The sequence below is a fragment of the Muntiacus reevesi genome, chromosome 12 (assembly GCF_963930625.1).
Source record: "Muntiacus reevesi chromosome 12, mMunRee1.1, whole genome shotgun sequence".
NCBI lineage: Eukaryota > Metazoa > Chordata > Mammalia > Artiodactyla > Cervidae > Muntiacus > Muntiacus reevesi.
The window spans coordinates 13,150,090-13,160,578 of record NC_089260.1 but is presented as its reverse complement, the minus strand read 5'-3'; the positions used below and the strand labels follow the sequence as shown (position 1 = coordinate 13,160,578).

The 10,489-nt window shown below is 41.8% G+C and overlaps 1 protein-coding gene across 1 annotated transcript; it reads left to right on the top strand.

Moving 5' to 3' along the window:
• The first annotated feature begins 3,986 nt into the window (after positions 1–3,986).
• Positions 3,987–8,913, top strand: UQCRB (ubiquinol-cytochrome c reductase binding protein). The gene is made up of 4 exons (XM_065902977.1): positions 3,987–4,047; positions 6,859–6,930; positions 7,768–7,934; positions 8,702–8,913. Exons 1-4 carry the CDS (start codon positions 4,029–4,031, stop codon positions 8,777–8,779), a joined length of 336 nt encoding a protein of 111 aa, XP_065759049.1. The 5' UTR covers positions 3,987–4,028; the 3' UTR covers positions 8,780–8,913.
• Positions 8,914–10,489: the final 1,576 nt, after the last annotated feature.

The following is a 10,489-nucleotide window of genomic DNA, read 5'->3' as shown; positions in this document are numbered from 1 at the left end:
TGCCAGCTCTGCCCCCTGAGCGCCACAGAAGGGAGTGAAGAGGCCATGTTGGGCATCGCAACCTCAGCAGGGTCCACGTGGAGCAGAACTGCTCAGCCGAATTCAGAACTAGGAGCAACGGTGTTTTAAAACGACCAGCTTTAGGGATGGATAGTTGTGCGTTGGGGTTCTGTGTGCTGAATGTGACAAACTAAGCTCGTAATTGGTCGGGGTCTTCCTATTAATGTATTTTACTCATTCCCTCAACAGAATAGGATACAGTGGTGAGTGTGGCATAGATCCACGTCTTCATGGAGTTCTCTAACAGATGAGCTCAATAAACAGGGAACACAGGGACTTCTCTGGTGGTACAGTGGATAAGAGTCTGCCTGCTAATGCAGGGGACACAGGTTCAATCCCTGGTACGGGAAGATACATGTGGTGGAGCAATTAAGCCCACGCACCACAACTACTAAGCCCACAGTCTATAGCCTGGGAGCCGTAGAACTTGCACTCTGCAACAAGAGAAGCCCATGCTTTCCACAACTAGAGAAAGCCCACTCACAACAATGAAGACCCAGTGCAACCAATAATAAATTATTTAAAAAAAATAAAAAGGGAACGTGAAAGAAGGTTCAACCAGGAGGCATAGCATGGAACCAAACTGCCTGGTCTTTCTAAGGCTCAGAACTTCAGTTTGCCTTAATTAACTACCTACCAGAACAGGCTAGCTATGCTGCTGTAATGAACAACCCTAAAACCACGTATGATTTAGAACCAGAGATGTTTTTAATCTCACACATGTCCATCTTGGGGCCAAATAGTTTCTGTTTCACATTATCTAAGTGACGGAGGTTGGTGGAGCTTCAACCATGCCTGGAATGTAGCCCATCTATGGAAGGGGAAAGGAATGTGAAAAATTGCTTTTAAAAATTTCTCACATTTTTCTTGGTCAAAGCATCACATAGGCAAGCCTATCTTTAAGGGCAGAGAAGTGCAATCCTGCCATTTGCCAGAAAGAAAATAAAAAATGATTTTTTAATCAATTCTAATGGCTATCAGTAAATGTCCAGGCTCTCTGGGCTTAATGCCTATTGTTCAATCACTAAGTCATGTCCGACTCAGCAACCCCATGGACTGCAGTGCACCAGGCTCCTCTGTCCTCCAATGTCTCCCAGAGTTTGCTCAAATTCATGTCCATTGAGTTGCTGACGCTATCTAACCAGCTCAATCTTTCCCAGCATCAGAGCCTTTTCCAGTGAGTCGGCTCTTCCCATCAGGTGGTCAAAGTATTGGAGCTTCAGCTTCAGCAACAATCCTTCCAATGAATATTCAGGATTGATTTCCTTTAGGATTGACTGGTTTGATCTCCTTGCTGCCCAAGGGACTCTCGAGTCTTCTCCGGCACCACAGTTTGAAAGCATCAGGTTTTCAGTGCTCAGCCTTCTTTATGGTCCAGCTCTTTATGGTCCAGTATCTGCACATGACTACTGGAAAAACCAAAACTTTGACCAAATGGACCTTTATCAGCAAAGGGATGCTTTTAAATATGCTGTCTAGGTTTGTCATAACTTTCCTGACATGGAGCAGGCGTCTTAATTTCATGGCTGCAGTCATCATCTGCAGTGATTGTGGAGCCCAAGAAAATAAAATCTGCCACTGCTTCCACTTTTTCCTCTTCTATTTGCCATGAAGTGATGGGACCAGATGCCATGATCTTAGTTTTTTGAATATTGAGTTTTAAGCCAACTTTTTCACTCTCCTCTTGACCCCTATCAAGTATCAAGAGCTTCTTTAGTTTCTCTTCACTTTCTGTCATTATAGTATCATCTGCATATCTGAGGTCGTTGACATTTCTCTGGGCAATCTTGATTCCAGCTTGTGATTCGTCCTTAATACCTTTAGAGGATGGATTTTGTGACAGTCCTGGGTATGATCCCTTTAAAAGGTTTTCCTTCTCTTGCCACCTTCACCCTGTAACCAGCAAACAAACTTGAAGGATAAAGAAGAGAGAACAATTTACTGAGTTCTTGTAAGGCAATTTGCCAGCTTACAAATGTACTGCATTTCTTCCTACCTTCCAACTTCACTTTGGCTAATGTAGTCTGGGAGCAGCCATTCATCACCTTTTTAGTACTGGATATAGCGCTGAGTAATACAAGAAATTGTGGTGGCACAGAGGGGGAAAAAAAGGTAGAAGCCAACAAGATTTTAGATCTGGATTGTGACTAAGACCATTAAACTTTTCAAATTTACAATTAGATGGCATTCGACTGCCCCAAGTCTCAGCTTAGGACAGAAGAAAACAGAAATGGTTTCTGGTGGGTAGCTGCTATGAACTGAATTGTGTCCCTCCATCACCGCTCCCCCCGCCCAAACTGCAAAACTTTGGGAGATAATATATGTTTAGATGAAGCTATAAACATGGGACCTTCATGATGGTATCAGTGTTCTTGTAAGGGATACAGAAGAGCTTGCTCTCTGCCATGTGAGGACACAGTAAGAAGGGCGCCCTATACAAGCCCCAGGAAAAGAGCTCGTAACTGAAACTGACCATGCTGGCGCCTTGATCTTATGCTTCTAACTGGAGAGAACTGAGAAAGTAAATTTGGTTTTTAAGCTACTCAGTCTATGGTATTTTGTTACCATAGACTGAATGGCCCAAGATGGTAGTGGTGCAGAAATTCATCAGTAACTCAGTAAGCATCAAACATGGTAACCAAACCCGAGTGTTTTGTCTCTAAGGTATTTTGTTGTTGTTTTTTAATACTTTTAAATCTCTTTAATACACCTGGAGTTTATTTTGATAAAAGGTGTAAAGAGACAGTCTGACTTGTCCCCTCTGCCTGCCTCACCCACAAATTAACCAATTATTCTTTTCTGTGACCTTTAGTAAAATTCTTCTACCTCAACAATTTGTGATCCTGCTGTCCCTAGTTTTTTATACTTTAGACTTAAGTTGGACTGAAACCTTTAAAATGTACTTTTACCTTAAAATTGCACTAACATTCGGCTACAGTTCAAATGTAGTATTAAATTGTTTTTCTCAACAAGACTACCACTGAAATGGCTTGATGCAGAACTTCACCTGGAGAAACTGAAGGTGAGAGAGGGTTAGTTTCCCTGGATCAGTGGTTGTAGCATATGACCCTAGAATTAAAGAGTGCCAAAGTTGTATCTTTGGGGCTTCACTGGTGGCTCAGTGGTAGAGATTCTTGCTGCCAATGCAGCAGACACAGGTTTGATCCCTGGGTCGAGAAAATCCTGTGGAGAAGGAAATGGCAACTCACTCCAGTATTCTTGCCTGAGAACTTCCAGGGACAGAGGAGCCTGACTGGGCTTTAGCCCATGGGGTTGCAAAAGAGTCAGACAGGATTTAGCAACTGAACAACATTTTACCTAGAGTCTCAGATTCTGGAAGGTGAATCTGGATTCCTCCTAGTTTAAGTGCCCTTGGACAATTTATGCAACCTTTCGGAGCTTCGGTTTCCTCTTCTCTAAAATGGGTACAATCATAGTATTTATCTTATAGGTTTAGAATGAAATGAAAATAAGCCCATAAACGCTTAGCGTGCTGCTTGACACAAAGGGCGCAGTTATGACTTCCCAACCTCTCAGAGCTCGCCAGTAACAGAAGCCAGGCTAAAGATCTGGTGTTCTAATTCCTTGCCTGTGTGCGTGCTAAGTCACTTCAGTCGTATCTGACTCTGCCATCCTATGGACCGTCGGCTCCTCTGTCTATGGGATTCTCCAGGCGAGAATACTGGAGCGGGTTGCCATTTCCTTTTCCAGTTCTAATTCCTCGCCTAGTGTATTTTCCCCAGCTTGTCCCAGGGAACCTGCCGCGGTTCCACGCCTACAAGATTAGCATAATGGTGACCGACAGGTGCAGGACCTCAGAGGCCAAAGGCTGGCCTCTAGAACTGCGCCTGCGCGAGCGTCTCCCCGCCCCCTACGCGACTAGCGAAGTGACGCAACGCGCCTGCGCCCTGGACCCTGCTCGACCTCTAGGACTTACCCAGGAAGCAACGCTTCTGTGTCAGGTCAACATGGCGGGCCGGCCAGCTGGTAAGTGAGGGGCGGCCTGCCTGGCGGGCATCGCCGCGCTGAACCTTTTATACTCTCAGCAGCTTGCTCCACTTCCTGTGCTCAGTCTAAAAGGCCAGGTTTACGGCGGGAGGGAAGGAGGCGGCTCCAGCCAACCTCAGAGACGTCTTGGGCCCACCCCCTTTCAGGGTCCAGGGCCGGCTGTTGGTGAAGGTGCCCGCGGTGGCCCCCACAGCCCTGGCGGTCCGGATGCTCGAGCGCTGAGCTCTTCTCCTCTCGACCTTAGAAGAAGTTCAAGGGCACCATGAGATTATTAGTGGCTCTCAACCCAAGTGAACCGAGCGTTTAATGAGAGCCAAGTGCTGTCGTGTGCGTTAGCTAGGTCCGTTCTCTCAGCGCGAGGAGGACAGTGTCAGTTTTCCTTGTAGGCTAGTAAGATAACAGGCCAAGTAGCCGGAGGAAACAGGATTGGAAGCCTCGCTGCACCTCTCTCGCGCTTCTCAAACAGGGAATTAGAGGCTGCTGAGTGAATGAGTTACGGCGAAGCTTCAGTTTAATAACCTTGGCTTATCTGGAACATCCACTTGGTCTTTGGATTTGGAAACATTTGTATCTATTTTGGAAATTGGAACAGATGTGTTTATTATGGAATAGGACGCAGATATTTCTGGAATATTTAAACAACGTGAAAAAATACAGTCCCCTCCCCACTCCCCGCCCCCCTTTTTGTCAGTCCTTAACCTGCCTGCCAGTGCAGGAGACGCGGGTTGGAACCCCGGGTGGGGAAGATCCTGTGGAGTAGGAAATGGCAACCCGCTCCAATATTGCCTGAAAAATTCCATAGACAGTGGAACCTGGTAGGCTACAGTCCGTGAGGTCGCAAAGAGTCACAGGCGACTGAACACACACACACACACACACACTCCCAACCTCCCTCTAGCTTTTTCAGTCGCAAGCAACGGAACCCACACTGCCCCCCCCAAGGTTTTTTTTAAAAAAATGTTGGTCCCTATTTCTGTACCCCCAGCAGTTGTGAAGCTATTAGGAAACACCAGATTGCCAACCTAAATGACATTGAGCTTTGGTGGAGTGGTGGAGACATTTAAAAATTCATTATTTACTTAACTAGACAACTACTGAAGACATTGTGCTTCAGTGCTGTGTTTGGAAACTACATAGACCTGGCCTCAGCTCCATCACTGGCTGCCTCTGATCTTGGATGGGATAATTTATGTAATTCCTATTGCTCTTTAGCAAGGACGGGCGGGTTATGAGTAACTCTCGCGTGGGCATGAAACAAATAAAATAGTGCCTGCCACAAGGTAAGTGTTCAGTGAATGTCAGTCATTATTACCATCACTGATAAGTTTGTTTACAAGTAATTGTTACCTACAAGTGCGTCTGTAGATTGTTGATGCTTTGTTAATTGTTACTTTAGAAGCAACTTTATACACCTGGTGCTTAATTTCCAAAGAGAGTTACCAAAACTGTGATGTCTAAGAGGTTGAATCAAAGGAGAGTTTGTTTTCCTTCCTTGGTTAGGGGCTATCCCTAAGACAAAATTTTAAAAGAAAATTTAAACTTTCTGTACCTCCCCTCCAGTACCACATCTCTCCTGTAAACATCAGGCACTGTCATGCTGCCTTTAGCTCCTACTGGGTAATCCATCAAGCTCAGTTCTGTTCCGGAAAGAGTTTTAGCATAACCTGTTTCTCCTCATACACTTTCAAATATTCATTCCCTCCATGGAAAGTTAGCTGCTGGGGAAGAGGGAAATGTGGTTCTTTTACTAGTCCATCTGGGATCAAAACCCTCCCAGAAATACATATATTTTTTAGAGAGAGTTGCCAAGTGAAATAAAAGTAATGTAGAATAAAAGTTTTGGAAGATGGGGGTCATTTAGATCTGCTAGTGTATCCTGAAATCTCATCAGGCAAGTCCCTTGAAAAGTTTAGAGTTATTTCCTGTAACCTGTTTCTGAAATTGCAAATGATGGAGAAGTTCCCAGTTTCTTTTCCCCCACTCCTTTAATTCTAACGGCAGCAAGAGGACATAAAGGAATGGGATGCTTGACTTTGAAAAGCTGAAGTGGCAGTACAGTTAGCCCTCTGTATCCACTGGTTCCACACTGGAGGATTCAGCAACCTCCTGATGGAAAATATTTTGAAAAAAAAAATTTCACAAAGTTCAGAAAAGCAAAACTTGAACTTGCTGCTCTCAGCCATCTATTTACATAGCATTTATTTTGTATTTCACCTATTTACATTGCTCTTACATTGTATTAAGGTGGCAGTGGTAGTAAAGAATCCCTCAGGAGACTCAAAAGATTCAGGTTTGATCCCTGGGTTGGGAAGTTGGTCTGGAGGAGGAAATGGCAACTCACTCCAGTATTCTTTCCTGGAAAATCTGAGGGACAAAAGAGCCTGGCGGGCTACAATCCATATAGGGTCGCAAAGAGTCATACACGACTGAGCGACTAAGCACACCCCAGAGAAGATTTAAAGTAGGAAGATGTGCTTGGATTATATGCAAACACTCTACCATGTTATATAGGGGACCTGAGCCTCTTGGAGTTTGATATCTGAGGGAGGGCCTGAAATCAATCCCTTGCAGATAGTGAGGGACTGTAATCATACCTATAGGTCTTTCAGGTGTTTGAGTTTATCCTTTTTCCTTACTGTCCAGTTTTTACCTGCAGTCACTTTTGCTGATAGACAAAGTAAGCAGTTTTTATCTACAATATATAGAGTATATGCTTTTAAATGAAATTCCTTCATGTGTTTGCATTCTCTTAAGTGGGATTGTTAGCAATTAATAGTGTGACAATATCAGTTTCAGCATCAAGCAGGTGGCTGGAGGGTATTCGAAAATGGTATTACAACGCTGCCGGGTTCAATAAACTGGGTAAGTATTTGTGCTTTCTTCTTTTGTTTTCTTCTTTTTCTGAGTATAGTGATTTTGTAGGAGTTATTATAGATCCTCAGAATACATTCACTATTTGTACCTGTGGACGTTAAATTTTAAAATTAAGTCACATTTTATTGTTAAATCCATTTCTGTTTTATTATTGAGAAGAGAGGAATGGAACTGTCCCAAATGTATGAGGTGGACATGATTTATGTTCTTGAAATATGATAGCAGAACATTTTCCTTATTATATGTTCCCTCTCTCAGCTCCTCTCCTTAGCATTTTAAAATTTAAGTTATGTGAACTTTGAAAGTAGAGATTTTTCAAATGTTAAAATTATCTACCATCTTTACAGTTAGTTGATTTCTGAACTTTTTTTTAGAACTTTATACTTTGTGGTGAACTTCATCTTTGGTAATTGAAGCTGGATGGAAGCATCATTAAATGTTAATGGTACCTTAGTACACTGTCATTTTAAGGTTCTTTAATTCCTTGAGCTCAGAATTACAAACTATAATAAAGTAGAGACATGGATTATTGATACATGTTTAAAAACAAGGTAGACATTTTAAATGTTTTTAAAATTACTGTAGATAAAATGTGAACTTTGTGAAAATATATTTTAAAAGACTCATTGTTTCCACAGTACCATTTAAGATATAATCCATTAAATAACCCATTATTGTATATGAAATGGCATTGAGTTTCCATCATAATTATTTCTTGATATATCACCCAAGTTAATGACTTAAGTTATAAGTCAAAATTTTACTTATCTTTTAAAAAGTTATTTTCAAGATGCATATTCATTCTAACTTTGTTTTATACCATAGGCTTAATGCGAGATGACACAATACATGAGAATGACGATGTAAAAGAAGCCATAAGAAGGCTTCCCGAGAACCTTTATAACGACAGAGTGTTTCGCATTAAGAGGGCCCTGGACCTCAACATGAGGCAGCAGATCCTGCCTAAAGAGCAGTGGACGAAATATGAGGAGGTAGGACAGCTTTTGTGTGTTTGATAATGTTGGCCATCTGGGGTTCAATATTGGAAACAAAGGACACATTCATTTGTATAGTGCTTTAGGGAATGGCAACCCACTCTAGTATTCTCGCTTGGAAAATCCCATGGACGGAGGAGCCTGGTAGGCTACAGTCCGTGGGGTCACAAAGAATCAGACACAACTGAGCGACTTCACTTCACTTCACTTAGAGTTCTTAAAGTTGTGTCAGATCGATATCCTTATGATAGTCTCTTGAGGTTAGTAGAACAAATGTTAGCTCTGTTTTAGAGATAAACACATTGAGATCTAGACACGAAATGACATTCCAAATCATTAAGCACATCCCTGAGATAGAGATCCAGGAGTAGAATCCAGGTCTTCTCTCTCTGCGCTCTGCTCCCATGAAGAAAGGGTGGTGTTTCTGTGATCAGCCCATTTAGTGGCTTTCTGGCTCCTGGAAAGGACTCTGAAGTGATCCCTCACCCCTTGGGCTGCATTGAAACTAGGCCAAACCTTGTAAACTCTCATTCCTTTCTCTTTAACAGACCCTCTGATAACCTATCAGAACGGCTTATTACAGTATTTTTGTGACATTGTACATCAATAAAAAGCAGACAGTTTTTAGTCTGCTTGAGAATATATTTTCTTAAGCTGGAAATAAGTTTTGTATATTTCTTTTGTTGTTTAAGATCTGTTGAATATTTGGGATATATCAATATGTGATGGTGGCATATAATATTTTTCTTTTCTTCATTCTTTAGGATAAATTCTACCTTGAACCGTATCTGAAAGAGGTTATTCGGGAAAGAAAAGAGAGAGAAGAATGGGCAAAGAAATAATTTAGTAGTCTAAATCTGTGGGTACAGCTGTTCTCAAGTATTTTTATGAAGCTGGTTAAACCTGAAATGTACAATGTAGAACTATTTGGGCTGTAAATGTATTACTTTAAATAAATATCATAATTATTGTTGGAGTTTTGGAATTCTAAACCTTATTCTGAATAACTACTGAATTTATGTTGCTACTGTAGATTAGCAAGATACCTCGAAGCCCCAGCGGGGCCCCCTTGCACGGATGGAATGGAGCAAGAAATGAGCACCAGGGGCTTTATTTTATCTGAAGTAAATAGCGCAGGGCTTCCCGGGTGGTGCTAGTCGAAAAGAATCCTCTTGCCAGTGCAGGAGACATAAGAGATGCGGGTTCAGTCCCTGGGTTGGGAAGGTCCCCTGGAGAAGGAAATGGCAACCCACTCCATCCAGTTTTCTTGCCTGGAGAATTGCTATGGACAGAGGATCCTGGCAGACTGCAGTCCATAAGATCACAGAGTCAGACACAACTGAAACGACTTAGCGTAACATATATAAACTGTGGCGCAGACTGGCTCTCAGACTTTGAAAGTTACTGAATGAAGGGGGAGAGGATTCACCCCCTAGTTTGCCAGGATTGGGAAAGAGCCATTATCAACCACTGTTGTCCAAATAAATTTGCATCCTGTCTTTTTAAAAATATGTATATTAATCCCAGTGTGGGTCTGTATAAGTTATATATATATGTGCTCCTGTGCTAATATATATATCAGAAAATAAAAAATAGGCAATAGGCGAGACACTTTTTCCAACTCCCAGTGACTTTTCCTCTTAGGAAATGATCGTTAAAGTCTATTGTGGGACTCCCCTGGCAGTCTGGTGGTTAAGATGCCACGCTTCCATTGCAGGGGCACAGGTTCAGTCCTTGGTCAGGGAACCTAAGATTCTACATACTTAGGGGTGCAGCCAAAAAAAAAAGATCTATTGTAAGCATTGGATAGTAATGCTATTTAAAAGTAAAGCTGTAGTCCAATTTCTTTTAATACATGTTAGAACCATTCTATAATGTCATCATTCCCACCCCTAAATTCTAAAACACTTATTTTGGTGAAAGTGAGAACACAGAACCACAGCAAGTAGGGAAAGGAATTGTGGAACCTGCAGTCTACAGTCTTCCACAAGCTAGTACTGTGTGTGGTAGACCATCTCTGATTGGGATCTTACCTTGTAAAACAGAACAGTGTGAAAAACAATTTTTATATCACAAAGGCATGCCCCAGAGATACAGTGAGTTCAAATCCAGACCACCACAATAAAGCAAATACTATAATAAAGTGAGTTACACAGTTTTTGGTTTCCCAGCGCATGTAAAAATTACAACTGTGCAATTAAGTGTATGATAGCACTGTTCTTTAAAAAACCAATGTATGTACCTTAACTAAAATATACTTTCTTGCTAAAAAATCAACCATCATTTAAGCCTTCAGCAAGTTATGCTAATAACATCAGAAATCACTGATCACCATAACAAATACAGTAAGTTTGAAATAGTTCAAGAATTGCCAAAATGTCACAAAGACATGAGTTCCAAATGCTGTTGGAAATTGGTGCCAATAAACATGCTGGACACAGGGTTGCCACAAACCTCCCATTTAAAAAATATATATATATATATGTGAAGCTTAATAAAGGAGGTATGCCTGTAGTTAAAATTCCTGAGACAATCAAAAGTGGGTGTGTGCA

What these genes read in the sequence shown, in the direction of transcription:
- UQCRB (XM_065902977.1), top strand. An exon ending in TGCCGGGTTCAATAAACTGG is followed by an intron (nt 6,931 to 7,767) that starts GTAAGTATTTGT and finishes TTTATACCATAG; the next exon opens with GCTTAATGCGAGATGACACA. An exon ending in AGTGGACGAAATATGAGGAG is followed by an intron (nt 7,935 to 8,701) that starts GTAGGACAGCTT and finishes TTCATTCTTTAG; the next exon opens with GATAAATTCTACCTTGAACC.